General features: G+C 37.2%; 2 protein-coding genes across 2 annotated transcripts in view; one reads left to right on the top strand and one right to left on the bottom strand.

Annotated features, from left to right (window-relative positions):
• The window catches only part of LOC139130098 (indolethylamine N-methyltransferase-like), a 64,010-nt gene that overhangs the window by 13,672 nt on the left and 31,488 nt on the right, over positions 1 to 18,850 (top strand). The window lies entirely within an intron of this gene.
• LOC139129324 (uncharacterized) overlaps positions 7 to 18,850 on the bottom strand; it is a 28,685-nt gene continuing 9,841 nt past the window's right edge. Inside the window, exons 4-7 of the mRNA XM_070694958.1 lie at positions 18,445 to 18,831; positions 17,715 to 17,957; positions 16,051 to 16,473; positions 7 to 710 (exon numbers count right to left, since the gene is read on the bottom strand). Coding sequence (XP_070551059.1) covers positions 7 to 710; positions 16,051 to 16,473; positions 17,715 to 17,957; positions 18,445 to 18,831 — 1,757 coding nt within the window. The remainder of the gene's footprint in view (positions 711 to 16,050; positions 16,474 to 17,714; positions 17,958 to 18,444; positions 18,832 to 18,850) is intronic.

The raw sequence follows: 18,850 nt of genomic DNA, 5'->3' as shown, positions 1-18,850 counted from the left end.
GTTTCTCTAACTGACCTTGACCTTTATAGCTGAGAAATTCACCATCACAATTGAAGTGAACCACTCTATTCCCAATGTAATCACAAACATATATGCCATCTTGTTGGTGATCAAACACATACCCATTGGACCCTCTAAGTGTCCCTTGCCAATGTCTCTTATACTTTGCATCTGGTGATTCAAAACATGAACACAATTCCTGCCAAAATCTGATACAAAAATACATTTCTTATTCACAATCAGATCCCAGGGAACACTGACTTGTCCTTCTTCAGTTCTTGCAATGTGTTCACCAGATTTATTATATTTTCTCACATATCCATTCATGTCACCAATGAATATAAAACCATCAGGACTCAAGCAGATACCGGTTGGATCAATTCCTTCTTTGCGTCCAAAACAGTTTAAAATCTTGCTTTGTCCAGAACTCACCACAACTTGACCATTCCCTCGGTCACTCATAAAGTATTGGTCATTGTCTTCATCCACTGTGACATCCTCCGGATTAAATGACTTTGGGAATGCATGGAATTGTAAGATGAGATCACAGCAGAGTTTGATTGGATCAATAATCTGAACTCTATGATTCCCATAATCACATATAACCCATTGACCATTGTTCTTGATGTATATTCCCTCGGCCACAATAAATTGTCCTGGCATTGATCCATTCCCAAACACTTCCAGGACACTTTCCTTGACCGGAAGGCCTAGTAGGAAAACGAAAACGTAAACAAAGGTCAAAGGTCAATTTGCAAACTACAATTTCTATGAAGTCAAACATTTTCTGATCTCACAAATTTTGACTGAATGCAAACTTCTTTTGTTTACACAAACACATGGAACATTTAAAGGAACAACTTCCTTACTTTGTTATGTAACTTGCATGTTTCCATGGCAACATATTTGCATTTTATTGACGGAAATACGATTTCCAATCCATAAGGTAAGTGATTGTATTGCAGATTGGCTGATGTTTTACAGACAAGAATTGCCAGGTTGTAGATTGTCTTCTTGTGTTTTGACCTCAATAACTGATACAAGTTTATGTAACTCACATGTTTCCATGGCAACATGTTTGCATTTTATTGATCAAAGTGTGATTTTTAGTCCATAAGGTAAGTTATTGTGCTGATTGGCTCATGTTTTACAGATAGAGTGGCCTGGTTGTAAATTGTTTTGTTGTGTTTTGACCTCAATCACAGGTACACAGACTGTGTTTGTGTACTTTTTTGATTTGATTATCATTATTATTAACCTAAGACGATTTTTTTAGTTCTTACAAAATTATATTGTTACTTGTATGTTCTATTTTGTGAAAATTCTACCTCAACCAAATTTCCCTGTCCTGCCAAGCTTTGTCTCCCTATGTCTGTTTTAATTTTAAAATACACACCTTCGCTGAATTTTTTATGGTATTGTCAATACCGTACTTTTATTTTGTTTGCTATTTACCAGTTTTCTACATTTTCCTGAAGTGTGTAATATTTTCAAGTTTGTTTTGATTTTGTAAATGGGGATTTACTTATTCAAATAATCCTTGATCTAAAATTCTCAAATATAATATAATGCTTCAAAGGTATAATTGTTTGTTTTGTTGTTTGTTGTGTTTGGCCTTATTAAAATTTATTTTTGTTTAATGTTTCTATTTTTTTGAGTTGTTTGACTATTAAATCCTAGATTGATATTTATTTGTTAGATGTGTCAGCCATCAATCAATTGTAATTTATTTACCATTTGTTTATTACTCAATGTTTTTTCAGAATCATCACATGAAATGATTTATTTGTTTTACTGATTTCTGCATGCCATTTATAACAAAACGTTTTGTTTGTGTACCATTTCCATGTATTTTTTTAATGTATCAAACAGTTAAGGTATTGTGTTAACAACCCTTGACCTTGGTGACATATTGTAATATACATTTGTTCCAGTCTGAAGAGATGATTTTGAAGGCCATGTTAAACTATTAGATTGTGTTTAACAGTTTCAATTTTGTTACCATGTTGTCTATCCAAGATCCCTGTTTAAATATTTCTTGAAATGTTGACTTTTTAAATTCTTCAGTGTTGCATTTTGTTTATGGTTTAGGCTACTTGCAAATTTTCTCTTTATTAGAAATGAATGCTTCTATTTTCAGTACGCCCTGCAAAATCTCCTCATAATGGTTTACATGTGTGTAAACCAAGTAATAAATGAAAATATCACTTGACTAATATATGATTTTTGTATTTTTTGTTGTTGTGCATAGGCCGAAGTGCAAGTTCCAATTATTCAATATTTGCCGCTTCTTTGTTTAAAAAGTAAGTTTTTAATTCTTTCTGAAATTCTACACATGGTAATTTTCATCTTTATTGTTCTCTCGCTTTGTTATATTGGACATTCTTAATAATCATTTCATGTCACATTTTGAAGCTTGTTAATTCAAATCAACACACATTTCCCCAAATTACTGTCATGACTCATTCTGTTTTTCAGTGATTATTTTCTTAAACGTCTGGTGAAATGGTCCCTTCGTGTGACTGAATATCTTCCAGGGGGTCAATACTATTACACTCGCAACAGAATTGCAACCTAAAAGTACGCGCAAGTGTTAATTTTTTTGATATTTCTATGCGCGGCTTTCATGGGGTCATTTTGCGACACTCAGGTCACGCCCATAGCGGGGATAATAGTTGACCGTCTGTGACGTCACAGGTTGTTTCATTTACATCGAATAGCGGTCCAACGCCGCCTTATCTCTGCCCGGTATCCGCTAACAAAACAGGCTCCCAGTGTTCGCGCTGCCCATTTACCACGTTCGCCAATGCGAATCGAAATCCGAAGTGGCGAAAAAAAATCGATCCTAATTCGCCACAGCGGCGAAACTGATTTTGTTTAAAAAATATGGTAAAATAAAGAAAAAACGTTGGTTTTTTAGTCTTTTGTTTAATCTGCGCTTCTCTCTCGGCGATTCGCAAAAACTGTGTCTACTTCCGTATTATTGCGTTCTTTCCGTCGTACGTATTTGCAATCGAGCCAAGTCTCGCGAGAGATTTGACGTCATGTAGTCTAGTGTACAGCATGCATAAATGGCTCTCGCGAGAATTGAAACTTAGACACACGCAATCGAGCCCTCGCGATAAATTTGACGTCATTTTGTCTAGTGTACAGCGGGCATAGGAACGCTCGCTCGCGAGAATTGAAACTTTTGCTATATGTAGCAGACATACGCATTTTAATCGAGGCAACAAGGATCGGTGTTGCAGTTGATTTACATTGCGGTCTCGATGTTCTGTGTTGTGCATTTTAATCACAGTCTTCAACATTCCATGTTGCGGCCGATTTGCATCGCGGTCCTCGTGTCCCGGTATTCCCCGTTGTTCTTCAATTGCCGTCCCAACGACGCGTTCCGTGTTGCTGTCGATTTGTATCATGAAGGACTCTACCTCCATGATTTGTATCGCGATCTCTACGTTCCGTATTGTTGTTCGTTTTAATGGTAGTCTATTCAGTGTTGCTGTTCATGCAGCTGATTTGTAGTTATAGTGCATTTTAATCACGGTCCCATTTACGTTTTAAGTTACTGTCGATTTGCATTGCGTTCCCGAGTTCCGTGTTGTAGACAAGTGCATTTTAATGGCAGTCACAACGTTCAGTGTTGGTGTTCATGCTGTTGATTTGCATTGCGGTCCCAACCAGCGAGCTAGCGAGGCAGGCTGAGCCGAGGGACCGTGGCCGATCGTACGAACCAGCAGAGACAAGCACATTATAGTTGAAACACTCAACACTTGACGGGAGCTTGAAAAAGTTTACAGTTGAGCCGTTCATGTTCTTGCCGCTGTCACAGCACCAAAAGAACAACGTTTTCCCATAGCGAAGGAGGACACTGTCCTGATCATGTAAGCGGAAACCCTAGAAGTTACCCCCCCCGTAGGGAGCTTACGGAGGTGTGAAATACTTAATTCCCGTTATGAGATACGGCGTCGGGCAAACTTCGGAAAGCCGAAAAAAGTCGACTGGAGAGGCTCGGGGGACACGCCCACATTGCATTTTTCTTTTGCCATATTTCATAATCACGCGCGCTAAACGAAAAAAGAATGAATGTAACTGTTTTATAGACCATCAACCGTATTTCTGTAATTTTGCAACATGGGCATTTCACCAGACCTTTAAACTTTGTCAGCTGTCATAAAATATAATTTTCCTTAATATTTTTGTTGTCTCTTTGTTTCAAAACGAAAGCAATTTTTGTCCCTTTCTTTAATGGGCAGTTGTCTCTTACACACTACATTCTTTTGTGCTTGCTCTGAGAGAAATTTTATATATTTGTTGATGTACATTTTGGGCCACAAAAAATATTTTGTCGATCAAAATTGTTGTTGATTTGAATTACTTCAAATTTTGGACAATGTATGCCTATAATTGGCCATGAAAGTTTCCACAAGTGGCTTCTAGCTGGAAATTTTAGAACTGACTCACTGTCATATAAAAACATGCCCTTAACATTTTCTTGTAATCAATCTTATGGATACAATCATTTCTTTGTCCTGGATTTCCACTTACACAGAAGATAACCAAACAGACTCTGTCTTCATATCATGGCCAAACATATCAGGCTACTGACAGCGTTATCTCCATATCAATATGCTCTAGGGCCTGTCTTTCCCAGTGTTACCATATCTTGCTAACTCTATATCTGTCTATGCCTTTCATCAAAACTTTTTGTTTTCCATGTCTGTCTATAAACAATAGTGTATCTCTCCTTCATACATTCTTACTCGCGTGCTTAAAGGCACTGTTTGCAATCCCTGGAATTGCCTTTGTTCTAGTCTGTAAGAGTATTATGGAGGTGTGGTAGCCTTTTGTTTTCCATTGAAATTGTAATCTGGTGGGTAAACTTTATCTCTGGTTTAAATTTCTTTCAGTAATCAAACTTTTGCATATTTGTTCTCCAACAGTTATATATAAAGTGCTTCTACCATTGAGAAAAACAATTTGGGTATATGTTAAAAGAGGAAAGCATTTGTCATGGTGACCCTTAGATTAATCATCAACTGCTTTTACCTTTTTAGGTACTCTAGTGGTAGAATGAATTTTGTAAGAATTAAATTTGACATTTACCACTTTATAATGACAAGCTGAATATGGTCATTAATAGTGTAAACCATGAATACCTTCAGATTTTTGTTACAATGTATCTGGCACACTGAGCCAATCAGATTATAATTCTCCATGATTCTCTAAGATGCCTGGATTTTTTAGTTTTTTTGCATATCTCTTTCTTTTCATCGACATAAATAACGTACGCTATGCTTTTATTTTATACAGATTATCGAAGACATCATTTTCAGTGAAAATCAAGGTGACTGACAGAATGGGTGATGTGATGTCCTGGTAAAAGATCAACCAGTCCTCCGTGATGAAGTACCTTCGACTCCATCACAAGATGATACTGAATATGTCAGAGTCTATGAAGACATGAAGACAGATGAAGAGGCAGTGGAGAGCTAGGTCCCGGCTATTCCCCAACCCAGATGTGAACACTGACCCTAAAGATATCTTCGGGTTCAACTGAGCCTGAAATTTTATATCGTGTATGTACATGTACATGTATTGTACACACAAACCAAACGGCCCTTTTCAGGGCCATCACATCCTCCAAAAAGAGAACTACCGTATACCAAAACTGTTTATTATGTATTTATTTTTATTTATTAACAATTTTCTGCTAATTTTCATTGATGATCTACATTGTATGTTATTTGTTTTTCCATGGTGAGATGCAAGTCAACTGATATACGGTAGGTAAGTTGAACGTAATGCAAAACATCAGTGTACCAGCTTTTCAGTACTGACATGCTTGCATAGTTATCAATAAAATATCCTCAAGCAAAATATTTGAACTCAATCACACTCCCGTTATCCAATACAGAGTTCTGGTGCTATTGGATATGCCCCGTACAGATTATCGCATTACATACACGAGACTAGTTAGTCTTGAACAACGTATATGGCTTCATGATGATGTCTATCCAGTTTCTATACTTTGGATTTCTCTCAGCTCTTATTGTCGATCTGTCAATACTGTTTTAAAGACTGACAGTGTAAACTTTGCAGGTTACAACAAGCAAAGGTTGGAAGATCGGACATTTCCACGTGCAGGACAGAATATATGCTGTACGTATATTTTCAACAAGCATGATGTGAGTGTATCTTGTAGTCTACCTGTCTATGGTACGTCCATGGTGCAAGAAGAAGTACACAGAGTGGCCCAGCTTATTACATATAGCTGCATGAATGGATCAAAATATTGTGTAAAGATTGGAGAGACTGATGCATGTCCTGAAGACAGATGAATAAGGCATATGGTCGTATTGAACTGAAAAATTGAAATTCGTTTTGTTGGCACCTCACCTATTAGTCAAGGCGCTCTGAGGTGCAAACAAAACAAATTTCAATGTACAGTTCTTAAAGAATTGTACACACCTAGCAATCACTTATAAAACTTTAAAAGTTTTGTGAAAATCCCTATGAAAATAAGCCTGAGAAATCGATTAACTACATCGTGAAAACAATCACTCTTTTTGTCGTAAAATATTAATTGTCATCAAAAAGATTTGCGACACATGCTGTGTACATATTGTTTGCCATGTGTGCGGTACATTCGTATGTCCTGCACTCAAGAGCGTGAACGCCATGGTAAATATCATCGGTGTAACTGTGGAGCTAGAAATATTTCTAGCTCCATGGTGTAACCAACTCCAACCTCGCTCGCTGGCTAGCAGCACAGTGCGCTTGGTAAATGGACTGTAATTCTGAGGCATCGATCTTGTATATTTTACTGTTATATCCCAGTTAATCAACCCTTGGTTGAAGAACTATGGCTGTAAGTATCCATAGTGGTCTGATCGGGCTGAAATTTGGACCTCAGTGGTCCATTGCACACAAAACCAGGTTACAGCACTGCAGCTAAAGGCAAAATATGTTCTGCAGGAGGCAAACACATGGCAAGAGGCTGAATGTTTGATATTTTTTTCTATTTTGGAAGTGACATTGAATCTGGAGGAGCTGACCGTAATGTATACAAAAGCGACTGTGGAGGGGAAACAGCACTGAAAAGTTAGGCCTACCAAAACAAAATGTATAATTATGTGTTTTCTGCACAAAGCAGAGCACTTTTGAAGACCGTTGTGCTTTCCAACCTAAATGTGCGTAGGCAGCAAATAAACAGTTGAGTAGAGCCCAGGCTCAAGTGATTAAGGCCATGAAATGAGGAAAAGTCGAAGGCGGTCAAAGTTATGAGGGTTTAATTTTTTGTATAAGGTTATAGAATTCCAAAATTTGAAGAAGCAAGCATATGACCAAACTCTGCACGAAAGGCAAAAATATTCTTGACGTAACTTTGTGTACATTTTACGTGTGATAGCAACCTTCATTCTGACAAGAAAAAAGCTATGTGTTTGAATCAAAGATTTTCCCTTTTCAGTTACAAGTTAACCCATTTTTTCAGATTAATTCCAAAATTTTGACAAAAATTATAATGCAACGAAATGGGATATCCATTTGGTTCAATTATCAATAAACTACAAAAATATAGTAAAATTGATAAAATTTTGCCCTAAAATTTTGATCGGCACTCAAAGAATTATAAGCATGTAACTTTTGTTACCTTTTTTGTACAAATATTTGATTTTGATAAGAACAAGTTACCGTATTTGAAATTAGTTCCACCCTGAGAATTCACATGCTTCATGGCAAGTGAATCAAATCTGAATTTTACTCACATTATCAGCAGTACAGTTTCAATATAGACTTGTCTACTTGCAAGAAAATCATAATGAAAACACCAAATCATGAAACCATGAAAATTGTGTCCAGATTTTTTACCTTAAATCTTAAATGTAAAAAAATGGTTGTTATCTAAGAAATGTTTTCATCTATTTGCTATAGAACATAGGTTACCGATATCTATTGTATGTGAATGAAACCAGACAGAGAATATAGATTCTTGGAAGTGTTATCTTTTAAATGACAACTTGAACAGGCTGCATAAGAAGTGTATGCAAAGAATTTTCAAAATGGAAAAATATGAGACGTTGTCTACCCAAATTTCACATAAGTGATCATAATTTTCAAATTGGGAAGAAAAGAAGCGCCAAGAATTTGTTGAAGATGTGAGTTGGATGAAAGAAATGATGAATGGCATTTGATGAACACGAATGTTATTAAAAAGTGTGGTATCATTATATTCTATATTGCAGCTAGAGCTGAGACAAAAACAGGCTTGCATTAATGTGATGAATTTGAAAGTATTGCCATTGGTAATTTCTCTTACAGGTACTTCTGTTAACATGTTAATTATATTATGTTTGTGTTAAGGTTCCAAGACAAGAAATTTGACCTTTTTAATCTAACAATTCACTAACAATTAATAAGCTCAGAACCCCTGTAAAGTATACATTTTCTGAAAGCCTAGATATACGGGAACATTTTGGTAACCACAGTGTCTCCATTGTTTACATAACTATCACGTGACACGGTAATTTGCGTAACCTTTCAAAAAACGGTTTTCTCTATGTTTTGTCTCAATACTTCAAAATATCTGACTCAAACTTGCTGGAATGCAAGGTGTTACAACGCTCTTCAAAAGTGTGTCTCAGATTTTTTATATCTTGCCTAGTTTTTTTTGAGCACAATTTTAAAGAAATCAACTACGCTTAAATTCACTGCTCTGGAAGTTTTTCTGGCATAAAACTGTTTGAGAAGGTCTAAAAAAATTCAGCCACATATCTCAAATCATTGAAACAAAACATAGGGAAAACCGATTTTTGAAAGGTTATGCAAATTACCTGTCACGTGATAGTTATGTAAACAATGGTGACACTATGGTAACCAAACTGTTCCCCTATATCTAGGCTTTCCGAAAATATACAGTTTACGGGGGTTCTGAGCTTCGTAAACACTAGAGAATTGTTGGTTTAAAATGGTAAATTTCTTGTCTTGGAACCTTAAATGTATGTGTTTTAAAGTTTATTGTACCTTACTACTCTCTCCAATATGTCTTGTTTAATGAACAAAACAGGAAATGAGTTAAAATTACATTTTCTAGTTGTGACAGTAATTATAAGTAAATTACTTCACCATGACTGTAGGGCCCATTTCTGTAGGGCCCACTGAAGTTCAAAATGGCCTGTTCATTTTTGCTTGGATGGGGCCATTTTCACAGTGGTGTTTTCAGCCCTCCCAATCACTGATGCATTAGGGACCGTCTCAGATTGTCGCAGAAGTTCAAAAACCGAAATTTATTCGTTTAGGGGGGGGAGGGGGTTTGACCTCCATTCAATTAGTGAACTTCACTTTCGCACTTTTATTTTGTGATCACAAGTTTTCGTGTGTTTATTTTAAATTAAAGAAAAACTGCACACTTGTGCCAACAAATTTGTAATCGTTTCCATCTCGTTTGTGCCCCACACACAATCCTAAACCTTTCACTCATCAAATTCAACAAAGACAAAAGTATCATTTTTTAAAATGTGCTATTTATAAGCGTCTGCTCTAACCACTAGATGTCTTTATTCTCACTTGTTATGCACCTTGTCATAGTCGTTTTAATATGATTGGACATGCCCGGTCCTCCTTGTCAAAGTTTCTCGCTTATTTACGGCCCAACCAAGTACAAATTGCGTGTTCGCAGAGACAAAAAACAGATGCAAAAAGGGAAAGTAAAATAAAATGAAACTTTTATGCGGTAAAATGCCCTGTTAGTAGTCAAATCTGATCGGTTACTTTAATTGTAATGTGGCATGGGGAATGCGTCTTCAGTAGCTATAGCAAAATGCAACATTGCACCCTCAGGCAGACATAAACATTTCGCACTTTTGAAGTTTCGTTTAGGGGGAGGGGGGAGGGGGTTTTGATCAAAACGAATTAATTTCGTTTCTTGAACTTCTGCGACAATCTGAGACGGTCCCTTAGAATGCATTGATTAGTATCAAATCTAATTTTCACTTCAATCAGAAACTGTCTTGTGTGATACTGCAATTGCCTATCAGAATTTAAGAACTCTCCTGCAAAACTGGACAAGATAGCATTGATGTATCCATCACATGTTGTTGAAAATTTCAATTGTGAATATAATTCAGATTGTAAGTCACTCAGTGATCATTTGTAATTTTTGTCCCTGGGCCTGAATGTGATAGCGCCCTCTATAGCTACGTATTTACCATGTTCTGATCCTCTTTGATTAAATAATCACAAGTCACTACTTCTATTCAAAGAGAGAAAGAAAACATTCTTTTGCCTATATGATATTCATCGACTTTGAAACTGCATTTACATTCACATTTGTACACGCAGTGTGCATCACGCAAAAAATCAATTAAAAAGCCATAAATCATCTCCTCTAATGTTTCAGTTATGCCAGATATGTGGGGCAATATCAGAGGCCTAAGATTCATTTGTAAGCATTGTAGTGACTAAGACTGCAGATTTATAGTAATTGTGATATGAAGAAATGTGTACTCATTTTTTGACTTGAGTAAACCCTTCAAACTACGCACATAATAGTTCTCCTTATAACATTGATTGTATGTAGCAGTGATCAGAGGAGCAGAGTTATGATATGCCTAACAAATTTGAACTCATAATGAAAATTACCACCATATCAATTCCTCTAGCACAGTACATATCTACAAGTATGAAATTGAGAATGGAACGCCTATCAGAAATGTAATCATTATTTGATTTTCTCGCTATCTTGATAGATCAATCATGCTATTGTTTTGGGGTATTTGTATGAATTTATTTCTTTTTTATTATTACTTTGAAACACTGTTTTGGTTTCTTTTGAGTAACTCCCTTATTTGTTTTTGTAACGCTATTCTTCCCTTCCGAGGGAAGTTGTGTGTCTAATAATAAATATATATATATATAATATATATATATATATATATATATATATATATATATATATATATATATATATATATATATATATATATATATATATATATATATATATATATATATATATATATGAGAATCTAGGAAACTTGTAGTTGTCACTCTACAGGCGTTTCATGCGCTAAGCAATCATCAGATTGATTTTTCGTATATATATATATATATATATATATATATATATATATATATATATATAATATATATATATATATATATTATAATATATTATATATATATATATATATATATGAATAGGGTCATCACAGGGAAATGCAAATATGAACATGATCAGTGTCTGGTCTATACAACACAAAAACCCAAGCACTACAGAGGTTCAGATATTTAAAGGGCAAGTAGTTGTAACTTTTCATTTTAGTCCCCACGGACACCGTCCGGGGGGACTTATAGGTTTGGTCATGTCCGTGCGTGCGTGCGTGCGTCCGTCCGTCCGTCCGTTCACGCAGATATCTCTGAGATGCCTGGAGCGATTTCATTCAAACTTGATACAAGGATTACTTCATATGGCATACAGATGCACGTCAATTTGTTTTGTGATACGATCCAATATGGCCGCCAGGCGGCCATTTTATTACGATTTTTTCATGTACAGAGCCATAACTCAGGCATGTTCCAACCGATTTTATTCAAAGTTGGTACAAGGACATTGACCAATGTCATACAGATGCACGTCAATTTGTTTTGTGATACGATCCAATATGGCCGCCAGGCGGCCATTTTATTACGATTTTTTCATGTACAGAGCCATTACTCAGGCATGTTTCGACCGATTTTATTCAGAGTTGGTACAAGGACATTGACCAATGTCATAGATATGCATGTCAATTTGTTTTGTGATACGATCCAATATGGCCGCCAGGCGGCCATTTTATTACGATTTTTTCATGTACAGAGCCATTACTCAGGCATGTTTTGACCGATTTTATTCAGAGTTGGTACAAGGACATTGACCAATGTCATAGATATGCATGTCAATTTGTTTTGTGATACGATCCAATATGGCCGCCAGGCGGCCATTTTATTACGATTTTTTCATGTACAGAGCCATAACTCAGGCACGTTTCAACAGATTTTATTCAAAGTTGGTACAAGCTTATTGACAAATGTCATAGCTGTGCACGGCAATTTGTTTTGTGATACGATCCAAAATGGCCGCTGTGCAGCCATTTTATTACGATTTTTTCATGTACAGAGCCATAACTCAGGCATATCTCAACCGATTTTATTCAAAGTTGGTACAAGGACATTGACCTATGTCATACATATGCACGTCAATCTGTTTTGTGATACGATCCAATATGGCCGCCAGGCGGCCATTTTATTACGATTTTTTCATGTACAGAGCCATTTCTCAGGCATATCCGCATGTTTTGACCAATTTTATTCAAAGTTGGTACAAGGACATCGACCAATGTCATAGCTAGGCACATCAATTTGTTTTGTGATGCGATCCAATATGGCCGCTGTGCGACCATTTTGTTACGATTTTTTTCATGTCCTGAACCATAACTCAGACATGTATCAAGCGAATTCATTCAAAAGTATTTTTATCACAGACCTAATGAAGAGGACTCTATCCTCTTTGAGGACCTGTAATCAAAATACTGATTAACAAGTGGGGACTGTGTCATCAATGATGACTTGTTTTTGCTACTTCTGTTTTGCAAGGTGTTTTCTACTCCCCAAAACAAGTTGAAACACCCACTATTTAGCTTTTCAACACAGAATCTACACGTAAAAGGCACTGTTATTATTTACATTGAATTATAGTCCAGAACAGATTTCATTGTTAGCAATAACAAAATGCAATTTACACATATACACTGGACAAGCTGAATACTGTGTATCTCAACATGCTTTGGGGAGTAGAACAACAAATGTAGGTGACATTAAAGACAAAAAAATAGTTAAAAAACTCTAAAATTACTGCTACTGGTTCTCTAACTTTCATATTATCACTCATGGATTTTAAAACATGCACACGAGAAAACAATTACTAAATATTTACCAACACCTGAAATTCAAAACCGCTACCAATTTTAATGATCTCTGAGTTAAAACTATTTGGCGTGATGATATTTTTGACTTTCATGAAAGTAAGTTGGCAAAAACTTTATTAAATTTCAAAATGAGCTCTGCACATGTGGTAGACCAAAAAGAGTGGTAATGTAAATTTTAGAGTCCAGGTGTCTGCCTCTGAGGTTTATTTCTTAACTCTATACAGATTCATATTTCCACACTTTAGTAGGGCTGGATAGACAATCAGTAACATTTCATCTGCTTCCAGTTGTATTTGTTAATTTTCTAATGCAATAGAAATTTGCCATTCCAAGCACTGTGCTAGTAAAGTTTTCACTTGTATTTTTTCACCATTTACTGTAAATATATCATAATTGTTGAAGCGTTTAGAATCACAGGGCAATTGATCACATGATATCTGCTGCTCACACCATGTCATTATGTAATATATAGGTGAATGATAACAGGCATTATGAAATTGGATGAATAGGTAACATTGTTACTATTATTAAGTTTCTATATTGATTTCTTTCAAGTTGCAAGATAAGACAGCTGCCATGAGGTTGACCTTTAAAACAATGATGAAAGATCAAGAACAATATTCAGTACCCCAGGGGTCCCCATTAGACAATCAGCTTATGCATATGAAGAGTAAAAAACGAAAAATTGCTGTAACAAAACAGGATTCTAGCAACATTATAGTTTGATTGTCATTTAAAGTGAACCAAGTTCAACAATATTTCTCAAACAGATGTATTAGTGCAGAGAGGAAAAGATTAAACTTTGATAGGTATATTGACCTTAGCAGATGACCATCATTTTTCACTCAACCTGATTCAAACTTACAATGTATGGCGCAAAGTCACTTATCAAAGATATCACAGTCAAAACTACTCGGGCAATACTCTCCCCCCCTCTCTCTCTCCCTATATAAAGTTGTAGCGACTATTCTGACTGTGACCCTTCCACACACTCATGAGTCTAGTTATGTTGTAAATTTGATGAGCATGACTTTCTACTCAGCAATTTCTATAGACACACACACACACACACACACACACACATATATATATATATATATATATATATACATATATGGAGCATTGATTTTGACTTTACCTCTGCACACTCTAAATTTTGAGTAAACGTTGATAAATGACCTCTGTTTACCTCAAACATTATAACCATGATATTAGAGGCATTAAGTTTGTGTATAGCATACACTGTATAAGTATGGATAAGCACCTCAGCCCAGCTATTGAATCAAAGTTGATCATTTTAACAATAATAACACACTATGCATGGTTTTTATTGAGACCTTAGGGACCGTTCAGTTTTTACGGCCCGGGAGGGGGGGCCGGCAAAATCTTGTCGCCGGTGTTCAAAAAAATATAGACCCCCCTGCATTTTTCCCGAAAAAATGATGACCCCCCCTTTGTCAGACGAAAAATTTTGATGACCCCCCCCCACTGAAAAATAACCAAAACCCATATGTCAAATTTACCCGCACGGTTTGGATTTGAACTCGGTACGCGGCGCACTTTATTCGTGTAGCAGAGATGCCAGTGCACAAACTTCTCAGCCACATCAATGCAAACGTCTGTTAATTAGGACGACTGTAAGGCAATTTTGAACTTCATTTCCATAGACAACTTATGTCCATGGACATTGTATAAAGTAAACTTTATTGGAGTGGTTCGCCAAAGGCAGCCCTCCGGTTAAGAGGGTCATGGGCCATTACGTAAAGTCAACGTTATTCTAGTGGGCCACCAATGGTGGCCCGCTGGTAAAAAGAGGGTCGACCATGGCCATTGCACGAAGTAAACTTTACTGAACAGGGCCGCTGAAGGCGTCCGGCCGTTAAGATGGTCATGGGGTATTACAATAAAGTCAATTTATTGTAGTGGGCCGCCGCAGGCGGCCCGCCGGTAAAGAGGGTCGATCATGGCCATTGCATGAAGTAAACCTAATTGGAGTGGTCCGCCAAAGGCGTCTGCCCATTAAGAGGGTCATGGGTAAATGGGCCGCCGAAGGCGGCCCGCCGGTAAAGAGGGTCGATCATAGCCATGGCATAAAAGTGAACTTTATTGTAGGTATTATGTTTTTGAAAATGTGGTGACCCCCCCTTTCCTACCAGTGAAAAAGTGATGACCCCCTTTTCTCGGATTCCAAAATTATGATGACCCCCCTGGATTTTGCCGGCCCCCCCCCCCGGCCGTAAAAACTGAACGGTCCCTTATTCAAAAATTTGATATTTATTCACTTTGAGTTCAGTGTTAAAATCATCCTAAAGATACCCTGGTGTTAGTCTATAGTGCACAATTAACATTAGCCGCCATTGATTGACCACATGGAGACCCCCTCGATCTCCGATGATGATTATGATGATGATGATGATGGTGATGATAATGATGGTGATGATGATGATTAAATTTTTAAAAAATGAAAAATAAAATATTTGGACTCAGTACTTTTTTTTTTGTTATTATCATTGTTGCTGTTGTTGTTATTGTTGTTGTTGTTGATGATGGTATTTGTAGAAAAGAACAAAGTATGCGCTGCAAAATTCAATACAGCTCATTATACACAAGGGGTGTCTCTTCATTTTCACACACTTTTTTTCCATCGCCAAAAATGCACCTAGCAAGCATCGAAAGTGGTAAAATTCGACATAGGGTCAAAACACATTAGTTCTCAATCACACTCAACTATATTTTACCTCTTGCCAATGAAAAGTCAACAAATCAGCAGGTTTTATCAGCGCATCTTTTCGTCTCTGTAAAGTTCCAGATTTAAAAGACCCCGCGTTAGATTGAGTCACGTGGGCGCATTTGTAATTGAACCAATAGCAGAGCCTGTACTGAATGAATGTGCCCAGCGTGACGTGACCCGGCGTACGATACTGCGTGTTACGTTCCATTACGTCGAAGTCATTCGTGGGCAACAAGTCCATAGACGCCTTTAAGAGAGCTGCTTCTGCATGCGTCTATGGACTTGTAGCTAAATATGACGATGTGTTGATGATACACTAATGATTACATTCACAACATAAAGAAAATTTAAACTAACCTCTCTCAACCTGTCTCACTTTCAGGTACACTTCTTTTGTTTCTTCAGGGATTTCTGCTTCACGGACAATATCATCTGCAAACGCTGATAGCTTCTCAGCTTTCATCACCACTTCAGGATGGTTGGTAACCAAGTCCCGGGTCTCCGTTTTCACACCTACGAACTCACTGAAAATAGTATTTAATTTACGTTCCTCTACTCTGTCTCCCTCAACTATCTCCGATTGTAAATCTTCCCTTCCTCGACCCCTGTCTCTGTTTTGTGATCGTACCATTCCACTACTTATGGTAAGTTTGCTGACCTTGGCCTCGAGGGCTTCATTCTTCTCTGTTATCTCTTCATCTGACAGTAGATGTACATCAGTTATCTGTGCAAATGCAGAGTCACCTGGTAGTTGTTTGAGTTGACAATCCATTGCAGGATCTGTTAAAGCAATATCAATGGGATCGTCAGCGAAAACAAAAAATCAATTTTACCGCCTGTGTATTTCAACAGACACATAATTAAGATATGGGATCACAAGGGTATATAGAGTACTATGACAGAACCCCGTGACCTACCTGTGAATGCAAGCGCGCCGTACTAGCGGTTAAGACTGCCGCCGAATACATCGCAGCACTCGTACGGTATTCGCTCGTTAAAGGACTGCCGCCGAATCCCGGCGCCGAATACACCGCGGCACTCTAACAAATATCGCTAGTACGGTGCGCTTGCATTGAAAGGTTATGGGGTTTTGTTATTATTACGTAGTCTGGCAGAGACCCTCTGTTCATGTTGTTGGAACGCGCGCGCCCTTCAGGGCGCGTAGCCTTCAAATGCACAAACAAGGCACAGCGACTGTGGAGAGTCTAATTATTACGTTGTATCTTTTATTATATTTGCATCATCAGCGAGATAATCGACGATTAGTAGTGCGTACTACTTGTGTAAGTCGTGATGAAATTTGAAGTTGCTTATATTATATAGATATCTCTATATATCAGTATGAAATTTGTATTGTTTACGTCATAAAAGACTATACTTTGCACAAACACCTAATATTCAGAATCTGTGTCCAAATTAGTGCATTCGTAAGCTGTATTGTTTTGCATGGTGGCAGTATTACATTCCCTCTCATGACAGCGGGTTGTACAAGTGGTAACTTGTGGCAACCACATGGCAGGGCGAATCACGTGCACCCTTCAAGTAACTTTAATTTTCCCAACTGCAGCTTTCCCAAAATTTGAATTTTTGGCAGGCTGACACGAAGCATCAAATCGATCTTGCTGTAAAATTTGGCCATGCCTGGGCAAATTAAATATAATGTGTCTATCAGAAATGAGATCATTCTAACCTCCATAACATTGCAAGGAGGTAAAAGTTATAATAAGCAGATAGATTGAAATATAAAATATTGTTTTTGAATAAAAAAATATAAGTACATGAATTTATTGAATGTTTAGATTAAATACAAAATAATTTTATGGCAGCGGTCACGAACTAATATATTAACAGATAGTATTACTTTGTACTTGAAGTAATTTGTGTTATGATGCTTTGTCGCAGATAAATATGGCTACAAAAATGAAAACACATTCAGTAAATTGTACATTTACTACCAAATATACCAGATATATGCGTTCTTACATATGTAAATGTACAGAATTTAAAGGAGCACGTCAAACCTTTGACCATATGTTCTGTGTGTTTCTGCAGTTGGGACTTCTGCGCCTCAGTACGTCTCTTCTCTTCCTTTTCTTGCAAAAGCTGATCAAGCATGTTTATCTGGTCCTCAGTCACCTGAGTACCCTCCATTTCAAATTCTTTCAGCAGGGCTCTGGCTCTGTTCACCCTTTTGAACGCACGTTCAGTGGTGTCTTGCTTCCCATATAGAATGTTGGCAGTACCTTTTTGCTTTACAGGTAACCCTACATTGGCAGAACAGAAAATCATAAAATACGAAAACGAAGGCTATGAATACATTATCTAAGTAAACCAGGAACTACACAAGCTTTTTAGTGAGATCAACATCACAACATTGACGTATGTATGCACACACGACAGATGCCAAAGTTGTCAGTGTCTCATAATAAGAAAACGTACAGAAGCACAGACATGTCGAACCCTTTAAGAATAGTCTATTTTTCGAAAAGTTATCATGGGTCACAGCAACTGTACGATATTTAAGTTTTTCTGCATCTTGCACTTGGCACGATAGTGCACAAGGTTCCACAGAGGCTGAGAAACGTTATGCAACTGCTAACAGCCTGAGACTATTAAGTCAGTTAGCATAAAAACATGTTGTCGTCATAAAATGTTTTAACCTTCCGAATGTAAAACGACTGATAAAACGGTCATTGTATTAGTGCATGGAGTGTCCAAGACACCAAAATATGGAATGATGTGTCTATTTACCATACTTTTGGATCAGCTCCTTTCTACACAAAAAGTACTCCTCGTAGTCAATGGTTACGTCAATGTCTAAGTGATATGCACCGATTTTATCCAGGAGTTTTTCTGGCAGGAATTTATCTTCCATCATGTCCTGCAGTCTTCCTTTCTCATATTCTGACCTTAAGAATTCCAGTGCATCTAATGACTGACAGGACATCGTAAAGGAAATACTTTCCTGACCAGTGCCCTTTACTTCCATCTCGTCATGTTGCCCATCAAGTGTCTGACGAATTTCTTCAGTCTTCTCTTTGACCTCATCACTTGCATAGAAACCCCTCTCCACTTCCTCAACTGTTCTCCCTCTCTGTGCAACAACTTCACTCACTCTAACCTTCACCTTCATGTCACCTGAAAAGGTAAAACGAAG

This window comes from Ptychodera flava, chromosome 3, assembly GCF_041260155.1.
Source record: "Ptychodera flava strain L36383 chromosome 3, AS_Pfla_20210202, whole genome shotgun sequence".
Classification (NCBI taxonomy): domain Eukaryota; kingdom Metazoa; phylum Hemichordata; class Enteropneusta; family Ptychoderidae; genus Ptychodera; species Ptychodera flava.
The sequence above is the reverse complement of the archived record's forward strand: the minus strand, read 5'-3'. Positions and strand labels throughout refer to the sequence as shown.